A 16980-nucleotide genomic window follows, 5' to 3' on the forward strand; every position below is an offset into this window, starting at 1 on the left:
GCTTTCCTCTCCATGTTGCTTGTTGTTGAATATAACTGGTACTGACACCGGCTCCTCTCTCCTAGGTTTTCCCAATGAGCCTGCTGCAGACATAGCTCTGAACACAGTCAAGAGCTGGATTGAGGAGAACTCTGATAAGGTAGGATCAATGGTAGGATCAATGGTGGTATTGTAGCAATACCACAATGTAGAAATACTCTGTTATACGCAAATGTTCTACATTAAACATTTTACTCGAGTAAAATTACAAATTGGCATCAAAATATATTTAAAGTACCAAAGTAAAAGTAAGCAACTACTTGTTTTCAAAAATAGCAGATATACTGTACAAGCTCACAACACGTTGCACTGCGACGTGTTGGGACTGGGGCTTGTAGGTCTATAAGTATAAGTATAAGTATAAAAGGGATTAAGTGGTTACTCAAGTAAAGTACAGTATACTATAGGTACTGTACTGTACCTCAAAATTCTACTTGAGCATGTACTTGGTTACTTTCCACCACTGGGTTCTAGGATATAGCCTATGTGTGACCACTATAAAACAGAGAACACTTCCATGGTTCCCCTATCAGACAGGCTTCATATCCACCCTCCACAATTATCAATGTATTCTAAACTCTGAGTGTTTAGGGTACACTTTAAAATTGTAACGTTTTGAAATGGACCTTTTTAAGGTATTGTCAGACTTTCTCCGGATTATACTGTGTCCTTGCCTCCTTTAATCAGTCTCTTGGTTTGTGGCCTGTAAGCATATCAAATTGAAGACCAGTCTGAGACTATAATCTTCTATGTTGATTATTTTTACTATGCCTGGAGACAAAGAGAGCACTTTGTTCTGCCAAGCCCAAAAGAACATTAACATCTACAGTACATCAGTCCAAATAACCAGAAATTATAATCGTCTGGTCTGGAGGCCTATAATTATAATTTCTGGTTAAGGGCAGGAAGTCCAATAGTCTAATAATGGCCAGACATTCATTTATTAGGAGTCTTCCTGATCCATTTTGCTATCAAATATTATTTTGTAGTCAGAAAGTCAGAATTAAGACATAATAACATTTTTATTTTAACTAAAAGGCATAACACATTATCTGACAATGCCATGGGAATTATTGTGACTAGAATTTCGGGCCCTCAAATCTAGAGCTCGGGGCCCTCACGGTATACCAGCAATCAAATGGATTTGTAATGGCCAAATATGGGTAGTTCTTTTTTTGAGAAAAAATAATTTTTTGAGAAAAAATAGTTTTTTGAGAAAAAATAGTTTTTTGAGAAAAAAAAAGTTTTTTGAGAAAAAAAAGATTTTTTTGAGGAAAAAAAAAGTTTTTTGAAAAAAAAAAGTTTTTTGAAAAAAAAAAAGTTTTGGCCTAATTGTGTTATTATTATTACTATAATAGGGCTGCCAATGTTTTATTTTCATTATTTCAATGTTTTCATTTTAGCAACACACACACACACACACACACACACACACACACACACACCCCTACACACACACAAACACACACACACACACACACACACACACACACACACACACACACACACACACACACACACACACACACACACACACATACACACACACACAGACAGACAGACAGACAGACAGACAGACAGTATCTTGCTGTGAACTCTAGAGGTGAGTGGCCCGAACTCTAGAGGTGAGTGGCCCGAAGGGCCGCCGAACTTCTTGTAAGATACAGGCTCTCGGCTAGCTAGCACAGTAGCGCTAATGTTAGACCCTCTGTCGCTCTGTGGAACAGTGGATTCTAGTTTGTTAATTCCAGAAGAAAAGCTTGGTTGCTGGTTGGCTATTTCTTCCCTATTCCTACTTGTCTTGAGAGCAGAGGGACAGAGAGGAGGGGAGGTAGCAGAATGCAGGCTCTCGCTGCTGCGCGCCCGTCACTGCTGAAGCAAACTGTAACCTGATACTTTGATGACGTTCCCCCCTCCTCCCCTCCTCCCCCTCCCCTCATCTCTCTCTCGGTCGCTGTAACCTGATACTTTGGTGACGAAAATTGCGTAGGAGAAACTCTGGGGAAAGATTTGCATAGTAAACCCACACATTACTTTTCTACAAAGTGTACATCGTGCAAATACAATAGCGTCAGGAGAAGCTGCTAGGAACATTGGGGTAAAAATGCGCGATTTTTGTGCAAAAGGTGGAGTCTTTAGATGCAGTGTAAATGTGATTCTATCGCGCAGGATGCTTAAAAATACTTAAAGAGGGTCGCTGTGGATTATGGTTGCTGAGATTTTAGGTATTGATGGTTGTCCTTTAAAAGCACTTTCTCTGAGGTGGATGATATAAATGTTCCCGGTATACGGTATACGCGATAGGCACGTCTGTGTGTTTTTTATTTATTTATTTAAAGCTGCTTTTTCAGTAGACAATGGAACAGTCACAACAAAATACACTACATGGCTTCCTTCATTTCCAGGGACATGGAGAAATGGACTCCTGCTAGTCTAGCGCAGTGCTTTTCAACCTTTTCTGGATCAGGATCAATTTGAAAATGTTGAAAGCGTTGGCGGCCCACCCATCTGACCACTTAACAAGTGGTTAAGTAGTCAGATGTTTGGGCCGCATGCATTTTCAGTTTGTTTATCAATTGACACAGTATACTTAAAAAAGGGGAAAACATAAATTACATTACAACCATTGTCCAGAGGACAAATGGGGGCAAACAGATCCTCTCACTATCCTCTCAATCATCTAAGAAGTTTAATCACACTAAACCTTCACAACAGAGGGACAAAAGACTATAACACACAAACACAACAGGCTGAGAACAACTGGTCTAGAGTGCCATCAATGTGGCAGGTTAATTTTAATCACATAATTAAATATATCTTTTTACCCTAGCATCCATATTCTGGGCCTGTCATAAGAGGCGAACATTGGGGCAAAAATAGCTGACAACCTGTAGATTTTTGGTGAAGAAAATTGGTGTGTAGAGGAGAAGGTGTATAGACCCCTCTCCCTCTGGGATCCTGGTCAACAACGTATGTAGCGTTTAAGTGTGTTAAATCGAAGCTAAATACATATAGCCGCATACTTCTATAGCAACCTCGCCGGTGAGGTTGCTCTACAAATGGCCTATGTGTTTTCATGGCGTGTCATACACTGTGTGAGTAAATGAAACAGGAGTTGAAATTGTTCATCTCCTCGATATACTATTCATCAGTTGTTTATGATGTTGTTTATCATCAAAATGATTCTGTCCTTATACATTCTATTGTAACGCACACTTGAACAGAGGATCTGTCAAACTGTAAGCCAGTGAGCGATTATAACCTCCGGGGTCATCTCTGTGGATGACACCAGCATTTATATTGTGTCACAGTGGATTGAGGTGCTTTAGAAAGCCTCCATCCAGGCGTGACACAGCATCTGTCAACTGGTTTTACGGATGCTGTGTGCAGTGGTGGAAAAGTAAAAGCACAGAATTCTAAATTTACTTGAATAAAAGTACAAAAGTATTGCTATCAAAATGTACTAAAGTACCAAAAGTAGAAAGTACTCCCATTTCACAAGTTTTCAAATAGCTGATCTACAGTCACGCTACGAGCTTGTAGATCGGCTATATCTACAAAGTACCTTGTAACTAAAGTTTTCAAATTGTATTGGAGTAAAAGTACAATATTAGCCTCTGAGAAGAGATGTAGCGGAATGTAAGTAAAAATTGGAAATACTCACGTAAAGTAAAAAATACAACAAAATTGTACTTAAGTACAGTACTTGAGTAAACGTACTTAATTACTTTACACCACTGTCTAGCACTGATATGCGTGCTGGGTCCTGCTGTCAATGTGTTGTTAGCTCTGACATGTGTCCTTTTGCCTGATGATCGTCGTAACATGCAACTACAGGGGGATCCATCATCAGCACTGTAGCGTTAAGAGGGTTTTATACGGCTTATTGCCGACTGTAAATAACGCACTAAAGTGCAAAGTCGACTTTTGGCGTGCGTTCCACGTACACTATCAGCGGGTCGCGTAGAGACCGTTCTATCTGCAGACAGCAGACAGTTTTGTGATATGCGCCGTGATCTATTATCTGTGTATCTACCGTGTCTGTCTCTGACGTGGGTGGATTGACTGGAAAAATATTGCGATTCCTGCAGAGGAGTATTGGAAGTCTGTGGAGGCTTGTCCTTAACACTGTTTGGCAAAGCTCCACGGGAGATGGATTTTAAACTCAAAGCTAGACCAAGAGTGAATAAGCTTTAAGGAGATCAGGGGGAATAAAATGCTACCTTTTGCCTAGAATTTCCCTAAAGGTTTGGAAATCCTTCCATTCTAACCACAGAATAACGTGCACTGTTGGAGCAAAAGGCCCTCTTTAATTTCTAGTCCCATATTTGCTGTAAGACTGGCACGTGTATACATCAAAGGGGGCCTGTAAAAAGTGCCCTCTCCAGACCATGCAGTTTTCACTATGGTGAAAGAAATGCAAAGGCCTCCTTTCCATGCCATAACTGAAGGCAGCATTCAAACTCTCCTGCACTTGAATGCAGCATCTTATGTTGAAATCAAGAAATGTGTAGAATCAAGCATGGAAAATAGCCGACCTCCAAGCTCACAATGTATTGTGAGCTGGAGGTCGATATTTTCACAAAAGGCCCTTTTAGACATTCAGCCCCTGCCTCTCTAACATTCTCTGCACGTCCCTGCTGTAAGACACCTCTGAAATATGTGCATGACTCAAATCAGTAATTATAGTAATGCTTGTGTTTATGAAAAGGGCTACAAAATGGCTTCTCAATTAGCAGTATCAGCGTGAGTTTCTTGATCACACCTTGAGCTGCCCGACTCCCCGCTTTGTCTGAGTTTAGGGGAACAATTTATCACAGTTAGCATTTGTTCGATATGACAAGCTCACTATCAAAGTGATTGATAACTGACATGTGACCTTCTCAGGGCGCTAGCTGTGCTGCACTCTGATGTGAACTTGGTGAACGTCTTCTCTGCAGGCCTTGTATGTCAGCATGTCCTACAAGCTGTAAGACGTGCTCATTGTTTACGTTCCACAGGAGCAGGACGCTCCCGGTTTGAAAAATTGCGGAAGTATCTTAAACCAGCATTCTGTTGTAATGGCCAGCAGGGGGTGACAAAAATGACATCAGATTTTATAAAAGTCTATCAGATAATTACTGTTTGATTCATTACTGTATTAAACACGTTCCTAATGAGTTTATGTTCTCATTTGCTAATTTCAAGTCTTGAACATGATGTTCATTCTGTAAATAGGTAGTAAAATTAATGTAGGGGTACGGGACCCCTACAAGCTCTCAAGAGCTTGTAGATCGGCTATTTTTGGCAAATAGGTTTGGTGTAGAGACTAGTGAAAAGGTAAAATTTACTAAGTATCAGCAATTTAAGTGGTTAAATGTCTGGGGAAAAAAACACATTAACACGAATCCAACATAGACTGATGACAGGGCTTTCATGAAATCAATTAAATTCTGCAACACAATTTTATTCGGTATTGGGGGTCCCTGCTTTATCTTACTCTCAGTTCAGGGGTCCTTGGCCTAAAAACGTTGAAGACCCCTGCTTTACGGCATGGCTACCATGGCAACCAGGATAGAGGTGTAGCCATGTGTATCCCCAGATCCAAATATGGTCACTTCTGGCTGCAACGATCCAAGATGGTGTCTGTTACAGTCTATGGTTCCACATGGCAACATATTTAACTCTGAATTTCCCTCTCTCTGGGATAAACGAACACTCCAGATTTCACTGTCAATACGAATTGGTCTGTGTGCCTTTCAGGGGAGATCGGTGTCATGTGATATACAGTACTGTGCAGTCAAAAGGCTCACAAAAAGTTCAGCTTTCCCACAATAGCATGTTGGGGCATTCAGAGACATACCAAAAGAAAGACTGGAGTGGAAAAACAAGCAGTTTAGAGGTTTGCAGGCTCAGATTCTCATGCAGCGGATGTGGGACAATTGGAGTGGATTGCTCTCCAACCCCTGTCCTCGCTCCCTCACCTCCTGCGCGCTACAATGGGGCCCTGAGCAGCCGCCGTGGCGGGGCTCTGCAGAGACCAGTCATTCCAGGGCCACGATAAGGCCTCTGCTTTGGGAAGGATGAGACTGTTCTATTGTGGCTGAATCTCAGCACAATGGCCTGGCTGAGGATCTGACACGCTGGGGTGCCACGGAACAAACCACAGCTCTTTATTTTGTCCCTGACACTCGAACATGATAGCTTTGTCTGTGTATGCGCGTGTGTGCGTACGTGTGTGTGTGTGTGTGTGTGTGTGTGTGTGTGTGTGTGTGTGTGTGTGTGTGTGTGTGTGTGTGTGTGTGTGTGTGTGTGTGTGTGTGTGTGTGTGTGTGTGTGTGTGTGTGTGTGCGCATGTGTCTGTTATCAAGTTGAGACGCTTGTGAGCCTGCTGTTTGTCTGGCAGGGTCTAGTTACACACACACTGCAATTCGATTTAGACTCTAATTGTCCACAGACCATACTCTCTCTCTCTCACTCTCAAACACACACACGCACACACACGCGCGCGCACACACACACACAAAATGTGCTCAGACTTATGCGTGTGCGTGTGCGTGTGTGTGTGTGTGTGTGTGTGTGTGTGAGTGAGTGATTTTGTGTGTATGTCAAAGTACGGTGTGCACACGTGTGTGTGTGCGTGTGTGTGTGTGTGTGTGCAGGGAGGGAGAGGGGAAAAAGAGAGCATGGTGTGTGTGATTGATTAGCAGTGAGTTTATCTCCTGGGCCAGCACACGGTAGCCCTGATGGACTCACAGCTCACACAAAGGGCCCCCCGACGCCAGTGTGAAATTCACTCTGAAAAGCACCTTTAGGCTTTCATTGTGGGAGAATAAGCAGCCGTGGTGTGGTCAGGCAGAGAGGATCCTTTAATCTGGAGAGAGACGACGAGAGAGAGGGACTGCATGCAGCCACCATCCTGTTGGATCACAGCGGATGAAAGAAGATGGAGGCCGGGGTGGGGGTGGGGGTGGGGGTGAGCCTGGGTTTCTTCCTGTCCTCTGCACGGATAAATGAAATAGAATACGTGGCTGTGTGTAAACAACAGACCAGATGACTCTAATCTGGTAAGAAATGCAGAGAGACAGGGGAGGCAACCACAGAGCCAGTGAGATGCTTTCACAGCCAGAGCTCCATATGGAACCAGTGCAGTTCACCTCCTGCCCACAGTGCATCTCTCTCTCTCTCTCTCTCTCTCTCTCTCTCTCTCTCTCTCTCTCTCTCTCTCTCTCTCTCTCTCTCTCTCCCCTCCCTCCCTCTCCCACTCATCTGGCTTTGGTTTAGATCTCATTTTCAGCTCTAATTTGGTTTAATTCAGGTTTACATGGGTTTAATCTGCGGATGAAAAATGTGGTGCGACACTTTATTTGGCGGCTGTGCGGACGTGATCTGGGCGGCCGAGCTGTTTTGCTAATGAAGCGTTTCAGCTGCCCCGGCGTTACTGACTGAGTCTGAGCTGTCTGTAATGAGCTCTGCTGCACTGCTCTGGACACTGTTGACGTGTGGAGATTTCACTTCACACGCACGCACGCGCACGCAGGCACGTACGCACTCACGCACGTACGCACACAAAACATATGTTTACATCCTCTTTCCCGTCTAGTGCGTAATCTTTGTACCGTAACAGCATTTATCATTTAGGATAAACGCTGTCATTTAGGAGACACTTATAATAAATCCCCATCTCGAGACACGAGGCGGGAGAATCACAGTCAATCTTGACAAAACGTCGAGCCAGTAATAGAAATAAATATGTGTTTTTCTGATCGTATTTTGCTGTGTGAGGGAGCATCGGTTCAAGCAGGCCTGTCTTGGTTTTTTTTTGGCAGATGGAGCTACAGTACTGTACATGGCAGCGAGTAGGCGTTCATTGTGGTTTGCTTGAAAAAGATGGATAGATGATGCCATCATAGCTATACTGTGTTCTTCACCTTCAAATAATATGCATTTCAATGTCTTTTCAACATTCTGACAGGCTTTATCTTTCAAGCACGCTTAACGTATCTCGTATATTGGTTTATTATCCATGTTTGACAGTTGAAATGAAGCTGAATAGCCCTGTAGAATGTAGAGAGCCTTGCATTCGGCCTGTCACCCCTTCATATGGTTGTAATTTTGCTACTATCTAGTCCCGGTCTATGAAGCCAATGCCTGCATGTGAAAGCAGCAGATTTACGCTGTGCGTGCCCCGTGGATACTGACGTGCTGTTGTTGATGGTTGATGTGCATAGCGTGGCGTTCAAAGTCTGTGCTGGTCCTTTGAAGCCCTGTGTGTCATGCCTCTTTGATTCTGTCACTGTGGTGGACAGCATCAGTGAGATGGGGTAGGATATGAGGCCTGAGAGCACCTCTAAATGCCCCTGCAATGTATCCCACTTGTGGATGCAAACACACTCTGACCTAAGTTCTTAACACATGGGAAGCCAAGGTTTCTAACATTTCTAGCTGTTGCTGCTGCCGCCGTTCACTCACGCTTTATTTTGAAGAGCCTCGGAAGCTTCGTGCGTGTGCACGTGAGTGTCCACTGACGATTGAGGAAGAAAATCCATTTGTTTACAAACGCTCGCGAAACTAAAATCCAAACCGGGGCCGACCATCGCGGTAAAGTGTCGCCGTGAAAACAATCAGATCTCTGCTTCCCTGGCGTTCTTTGCACCTCATTCATAGATAAAGCCCTTTTTATGTTTCAGCCTAGAATGGAAATCAATGCAGCCAGGTCGCGCCATTTTCTCTCTCTGTGAGCCACGGTGTGACGTATGGACCAGGGTCATTCACAGACAACACAACATGCGCACAGCACGCTGCACAGTAAACCCTTTGTTGTCTCGTTGAGGAACGAGACAACTCCTTTTGGCAGAGCGACCTCTAGTGGCCTTATCTCGTTACTGAACGAGTTTGGCCCCTTGGGTGTTAAGAGTGCTTTATGGCAGGGCATTTCAATGTCGGTGCCGGGGCACCCTAGGGTGCGCGTCACATTGTGCTGTGTTGTGAGCTTGTAGATCGGCTATTTTTGGAGAATGTTCCCCCCAGAATAGGGATGCTGGGGTTTAAGTGGTTAAATAAATGCCAAGTATAAAAGTTATTTTCGACCTGTCCTAATGGAAACAGATATTTTATATTTATCAGGAGTTTTCCTTGTGACATACTGTATCATATTCGACGTAAACGTAAGGCACTGTTAAGTAACAATGTAATTCAGGGGTACCAAGGATGAAAGTTATTTACGGGCGTGCCCTGAGCCAAAGAAGTTTGATAACCACTGCTTTATGGTGATGTGGTATGGTGTCTACACACATGCTGATGTCAGGTTTGTATGCTGATGTGTACAGTATTTGCATGCTGATGTATATGTACTGTATATCGTATTGTATTGCCTACCCCAAGCACACACCCTGACAAATTCCAATCAGTGTTTCATGGCAATGGTAATACATTATTGAATCATAGAATTTAGATTATTTTTTATTGGCCCTCTGCAGGCATGGTTTCATTGTCTCACATATAGTACTGCCATGCAAATGCAGAGAGGTTTTTTGTCAGCGCGTTGTGCTGACTTACTACTTTACTTTGTCTGAGAATGACTTGTCTGGCACCGATGCTAATGCATAGACAATTTAGCCTAATACAATAGCGGCAGATATTTGGCCCGAGGCAGTCAGGAGGCAGGAAGGAGTTGGGATTTTATGATCTAAGGAATTTTATTATCTAGCTCACTCTGATGATATTATAATGTGTCTATTTCCATTCCTTTGACCTCAGGTTGGTGTTGTTAAATAGTTTAAATAAACATAAAAAAAGGAAATTGATATGAATTATTTTTGGAATTGTCATATTAAATGAAGTTGTTTCTTAAATTAGGTTTTGATTTTGTCTCACCAAGTGGTTTTGATTCATCTCTTCTGATGTCAAAATGTTACAAAGATCATCTTAACTCATTTGTAGCTGATCCCGAGTATACTCGTGAAAAATACTCAAGTATTTAGAGTGCCAATCCCGAGTATACTCTTGTAAAATACTGTATATAGAGTAACGCCGGTTCTCCTACCCGTTGGAACGTCCTGGCACGATCGGCCTCGCCGATTCATCATCATCACGGATCCACGTGCACAAAATAGTAATCCTATAACATGGAGGCCGACGGTGGATCTCATCTTTAATGTCCATTTTCTCCAAACAACACTTTTAAAGCCAAGGATGGCATTAGATTCTCGCTACAATAACATAATAACAAAAGCAACGACCGGCCATTTTAGCAACGGCATGGGGTGACGATGGCTTCGGTTGAATGACGTCATGACGTCAACCCGGAAGTGTTTACGCAATGGACATCTGGCCTTCAAAATAAGATAATGGCAGTGTATGGTGCCTGCGAGAGGCACGCTGGACATTTAACCCGTTCATGTCTGGAGCACTAAATGGGTTAATCTGACAGCATTTTCAATTGGTTTAGATTTGTTTGTTGCCTTCAGTGATAAACATTTCTCTACATGTGAGTGATGATCAAGCACAAATCATCTGCTATCATTTGCAAAGTGATGTAACATTCTCTGAAATGTCTCTGCAATCTTTATATTTGAGAAAAGGATGAGCGTGAAAGGATTTGTTTAAACTCTGAACGGAAAGAATTTAAAACAACAAATAATTAAAATATGTGATAACATACAAATGCTGAAATAAAAGTGTTACTGTTTTGGTGTTTTATGGACAAAGCGTAAAAAAACTGCTGTGGTCACCATTGATGATTAGAGCGACTACTAAAGAGTACATACGGTATCAAAGGTATGTACTGTACACTCTTAGTCTCAGTACACTCTTAAGGGTAGGCCTATTAACACTTGGACTCCCGCGGCATGAGACTATCACGGAATTGGTGATGGTGAGAAAGACTTTGATGTAGGGGGGTTTGCTAAGAGCAAAGTTTCTGAAGCTTTTCATGTCCAGGTGCTCTTGCACGCTACGCGTGTGCTAGTTCACGCCGAGAGGCGACGCAGCTCACCACACGCCAACACATGACAACGGGAGATATGATGCCCCCGGATGCAGATACCAGAGTCCCGCCTCCCTGGCCACTGTGTTGGAACACTCTTGGAACAAGCTATCTTAATGGCATGCTAATTGATTTGGTGTAGCACAGATAGCGGTGGGCTGGCGCGGCACGATAAAAGCAGAACTGGTTGGTTGCTGTTGGTTCAGAGGAGGACAAGGTGCTCATCAAAACACCGTGTCAGCTCATTCAGTGTTTGAACACAATTTTTACACTGCATTGCGCCACACAGAGGCGTGCAGACCTTTAATGGAAGAAACGTGTGCGCGCACAGCTAAACACGCACAGCTGCACACACAGGCGAGTGCGTGCTTAACAGTGTATGCTTCTGTAAGTGTATGACCCACTAAGCTCATTTTAGGCGTGCAGTGCGAGGTCAGGCCAAAGCGAAACAAACAACCGGCCGCGTTGTCACAAGAACATTCATCACAGCTATTAATTACTGTATGGACTCTATCTGTGGCCTGCAGAAGTAGATAGGGAATGAAGAACCTAATGACCACTCTGCCATCCTCTCACTGGCACTGATATTAAGCCATAAAGCTTGGGACATGAAAATAACCTTGGTTCGGCATCGCCACCGTAACCGAGTGTCTCACTGATGCTCCCAGAGCGAAAAATGTACAATGTAAGCCTAGTGTGCAGCCTGAACATGTGTTAAAGCTGCAACCTGTAACTTTTATGTTCTTTTACCAGAGAATCGAACCCAATTCCACTACACAGGTGCCAAAGGTTCTAAGACAGAGCTAAGACAGAAACCTGTCTTTGCACTGCAGCGGCGATATTACTCTTTGAGCTTCATGCAATGCCACTTTTAAACCAGCAGTGGTCCCCAGTGATTCTCAACCTGTGGGTCGGGACCCAGGGGGGTCCCCGAATTATTTTAAGGGGGGTCCCCAGATGATTAGCTTAATGTGAAACATTTTTTTCTCACTCAACAGTAAACAAACCAACATAAAGTTTATAGAGGGCATTTCTGCATAATTTCTAAAGTGACAATTTAAGGACTTTTTAATACCTCTAAAATGACAAATCTGCCAAATTGTCAAATATTAGAGGCAGAAACTGTGAAAATAGCCGATCTACATGCTCACAACGCCACCCAATAGAACCGTGTTATACAAAATGTAATACCTCAACTCTTAGTTCTTGTCAGGGTCGGGGGGGTCCCCAGTTAAAATATGATTATTTTGGGGGTCGCGGCCTGAAAAGGTTGAGAACCACTGCTATACCCATCCAACAGGATATATCTTTTTGTAATAGAAGAGATAGATCACCTCCAACCACCACAGTTACTATACAGATACCATACAGATATTCACTAAAAGTTTCATGCATTGCGGCTACATCCCTCACACAGTGAGTGTATTCACATACTGTATGTGAAGGTCACTGGCCTTGGTGCTGGTGACGGTTGGCTGGTGTGTTGTTGAGACAGGGGGTGGTTTGAGGTGGAGAGGCCGCCGCCGGGGTCAAGATGACTGTGGAGTTTGTCCCTGTTATGCACTAAAAGAATAGTCTTGGTGTCAGAGCAAGGCTATGAAAAAGAACCCAGGTTTTTATTTGGCAGTTATGAGGGATGTTTGTGCAACGAAGCCTCTCTCTGTCACACCGCAGCCTTGATAATCCTCCGCACTGAAAGAGAGAGAGAGAGAGAGCCCTGAATGTAGGGCTGCTCAGTGTAGCACGTATTATATTTCACCAGGGGTTACTGCATGCGTTGCTGCAGCCATCAATGCATGGCTGGCATGTCTGTGTGATGTGGGACCAACAACAGCACTTGGAGCAGTATATATATTTTTTGACAGCAGTCATAATCTTTTGAATACATTTTCATTTTCTGATACGTTTTACTTTTAGTCTAGTTGATTATATTTAATCGACTAAATCTACAGTTGATTTTGTCTCATTGGCCTCCGAAGTCCACTGGGGCGGGCAGGGCCGGGCGGCAGTGGCTCAGGGGTAGAGAAACCGTCATTAGAACACAGAGGGTACCCGAAGGGTTCCCAGTTCGATCCCGGGCTCCCCCAGAGCAAGACTCTGAACCTCTAGTTGCTCCCGGCAGGTTGGTGCCTTGCATGGTTTCTTCTGCCATCGGTGTATGAATGTGTGTGTGAATGGGTGAATGTAATGCACAATCTCTGTAAAGCGCCCTGGATAAAGGCACTATATAAGGCACCATTTACCATTGGATCAGCGCTTCTGGTCCTGGCTGGAGCAACTCTTGTGACTGTAGAGTCCAATATGGGAGTGGCAGTCCTTCTGACGCAGCTCTCAGATGAAAGCGGTAGCGGTGTTAGGTCTTTCAGCCTGGTTTGTTCTTCTGTGGGCCCTCTTCTCGTCCCACTGAAGCAGCAGGTGTTCTTCAAACCTCTGAAGACCCCTCTGATTTTGTCTCTAAATGTATTTTGGCGGGCCTTGATGGTGTCGTAATGGCTGATTTTACTCTCGGTTGCATGCTGAAAATAGTCGAGTACGACGCGTTGTGAGCTTGTAGATCTGCTATTTTCAGAGTGCAACACCTGAACCCACCCAAACATAAAATTAAGTAGTATTTTAGTTCTACTGGATCTCTTCTCCACAAGTCCCTCCCTAACATTTAGTCTCGTTTATTTTTTAAATCTATTTTTTATTTTGTTGATGAAATTGTCAATATATTTAGTCATAGTCTTTAGTCATCATAGCTTAGTTTTTATTTCGTTTTCGTCAGTGAAAGAAAGGTAGACGATGAAAAATTGTCATCATAGTCAATAATGAAAGTGTCACACGCCTGCGTCATCATACAAAAAGCAAAAGTAAGGCTTAAAGTGCGATGAAACACTATGATGATTAAAAAAATTATTGTTTGTTTTCCAGTTCATGAAAAATCACACCTAGTGTGAAGTGAGTGGTGCTATTTATGAGTTAATTTCATCAAGCACCCCGCTAGCCAATCACAGCCTGTCCTGCAAAGCTTAGCCAATGGGACCCTGGCGTGCAACATACTTTGGCCCGGGGTCAAGCCTATGTTCCCTCAACCCTATGTTCCCTCACTGAGGTTAGGGTTAGGGTTAGGCATAGAGGTTAACATTGAGGGAACATAGGGCTGAGGCTTTGGCCCCGGACATTAAGCCCAGATTTCTTTTCCATTTTTGACCGCACAAAGCCAGATGTTGGAACTATAGCTCCTGTTCCAGGAGCACTGCTCAAAAACGTGGTAGTCTTCATAAGGCTGACCTTATAGACCAATTATTTGTTGAGACTGAATGCACAGGTGACTGTTTTGTAATGAATTCCTAACAGATCCCCAAACTTGTTGTTTTGGGGAGAGTTGGTTTCAGTTCATTCAAGCTCCTCTTGTGTGTTGGCTAGTGACATGCGCCCTATACTAGCGAGACATATATACTTCATTGCGCAACGGTCTGCTATTCTCTGCCATTCTCTGCGCGCGACACCATTGCGTGACAGAGCATAAATTAGGCTTCATGGACTGCAGCTGGGCGAGCAATACAGTAGCAGGGACTTACTGGTGCCTTGATCATGAGGAGCGCTCTCTCCGTTCTGATGACGGCGAATGTAGGTGGGGTTTGAAGGGTAGCTGTTTTGAATCGCTATTATTGTTTACAATCAACAGAAACCAAGGATTACATATTTCAAGAGTGAGAGATCACAGTAAAAATCCCAATCTTTCTTCCTCCACACTGGGAGAAAAACAGCATTTGAAAGTTTGATGGAATGCATTTTTACACGTGAGTGCAGTGACCACTTATCCATTGCATCCTATGAGCATTGGGGTTCATTTGGTGCCTACCTGCACGTGCATACTGGTTCTTATCAGTGTGATGTTGACCATTAAGGCATGTATTAGTACACTGTTTTTTAAGCAACAACAGCTGCAGCTAATCAAATTAATAATGGGTGTGTTGTCGTGTTTATGCTTGCACATTGGCACACCCGTGGCTCTTGGGGCTGAGGCCTGGGCACACGTAAATCTAACACACCCATTATTAATTTGATTAGCTGCAGCTGTGCTATTATTTTATTGGTCAAGGCCATTTCTGTGCACATTTTAACAACGCAATTCAACGTGCTGCACAAAGAACATCAAGCAAAGCAAACACAATTATACAATGACGTTAAGATGTATCAAACTCAAAATGATTAAAATAACAGATGCAATTACATTGCAGAAGAGAAAGAAAAGTGCAGTGTTGCTTAATTGCCTACCATGTTTTTAATTTGTTGTAGTTTGTAAACCTGAACTGAAAAAATGAACTACAGTATCAGCCTAGGGTTTCATGCCCCAGTAGGCCTTGGCAGCAGCTCTTAGAACTGCACTGTCTTATTAGGCGTACATGAGCAGTCAGTGGTGTAAACTAAGTAGGTGTACTTAAGCACTGTACTTACGTAAGTACAATTTTGAGGTATCCAATTTCCAATTATTTTACTTCTACTCCTCTACATCTCAGATCAAAATACTGTACTTTTACTTCACTACATTTATTTGAAAGCTTTAGATACTCTTTACTTTGTAGATGTGGATTATTATTACAAAACATGGGCCTACATTAACCACTACAGACCTATTATGCATTTCGGCCATTTGAAAATAGCAAATCTTCAAGCTCACAATGCATCGCGATTGGGCACAAATAGGACATTCTGCATAATGAGTACTTTCTACTTTAAGTACATTTTGATACCAATACTTTTGTACTTATTACTCAAGTGAATGTTGTTTTCCAGACTTTTACTTGTAACAGAGTATTTCTATATTGGAGTATTGAGAGTACCTTTTCCATCACTGCTTATTAGGCAGGTTCATAGGCTCTAGGCTGGGGTGAGGCTGGGTTCAGAGGGGAGGGGAGGGGAAGAGACCACCGCAGGGATTACTGTAGCTGTGACGCTATGATTGCACAGACTCTGGCATATGATTAAGGGGAATGGACCATATCTCCCACCATCTGAAAGAGGGATAAAATCAGCCTCAAAGCGTGGCTGCAGGCGATCGCATTTGAAATTCAATGTTTTCTTTCTGAGCATAAATTACTTGCTTTAAGGGCACTGCTTGCCCAAGGTTGTACCCCAAAATAAAGGTTTGCAGTTGGGAGAGCAGGTATTAGGCGCTTGTGTTTGTCATGTGCTGCACATCCTCATCGAGGAGGTCAATGTGCTTTGTTCACAAGGCGTTCGACAGTGTTTTATTGGGATCTAATTGGCCCTGTAAAACCAATTTAAAGGTGCTGAGTGTTAGCTTATTTGATTAAAACTAAAAGCTTTTTGTTCAATAGTTAAAGCTTATATTCTGATAGTAATCATTGCTATAGAGTGTTTTATTCATTTGCCTCAACCCACGTAAAACCCAGCCACTACTGTTAACTGTAGCACATCATTATACCAACATCAAGCTATCTTCTGTGATGTCCTATTCCACTTCCAGATCCACTTCACTATGGAAAGAGAGTAAACGCTCTTCAAAGTTCTGGTAAAATGTTGAAGATTGCCTTTCGGGGCATGCATTCTAGCTAGGGAGCTAATCCCCCTTGCCTTTTCCAGGACCTGAGAATGTTTCGAGTTGAGCAGCGGGAGATAAATGTTTAAAGCTCGGGGCCTGTGTGCATCAATAGCAGGTCTGCTCAGGGCTTGATATGAGCAGGCCCTCACTCCCTGTAGGCAGACCCCCTCTATCTGTAGGCAGACCCCCTCTCTGCTCTCCTCTGCCTCTCAGGGGCTCTTCATTTGACTTATTTGTCTTTGCTTTGATCTGCACAATGCTGATTGCAGTGGTGGGAAAAACGTAATTACTTAATTAATCAATATCAATACTGCAATGTAGTAAATGTCAGGAATTCAAATTGTAATTATAATTGTAAAATAAAAGTAAATGTACAAAAGTATTGGGATAAAACTGTACTTAAAGTACCAAAAGTAAATAGCAT

At 43.1% G+C, this 16980-nt stretch overlaps 1 protein-coding gene across 2 annotated transcripts in view; it reads left to right on the top strand.

Moving 5' to 3' along the window:
* macrod2 (mono-ADP ribosylhydrolase 2) overlaps positions 1 to 16980 on the top strand; it is a 734857-nt gene that overhangs the window by 571037 nt on the left and 146840 nt on the right. For both annotated transcript variants that reach the window (XM_080739775.1, XM_080739776.1), the window contains exon 8: positions 66 to 139. In XM_080739775.1, the coding sequence (XP_080595901.1) occupies positions 66 to 139 (74 nt within the window). The remainder of the gene's footprint in view (positions 1 to 65; positions 140 to 16980) is intronic.

The sequence above is a fragment of the Nannobrachium achirus genome (assembly GCF_963921795.1).
Source record: "Nannobrachium achirus genome assembly, chromosome: 13".
Taxonomy (NCBI): Eukaryota; Metazoa; Chordata; class Actinopteri; order Myctophiformes; family Myctophidae; genus Nannobrachium; species Nannobrachium achirus.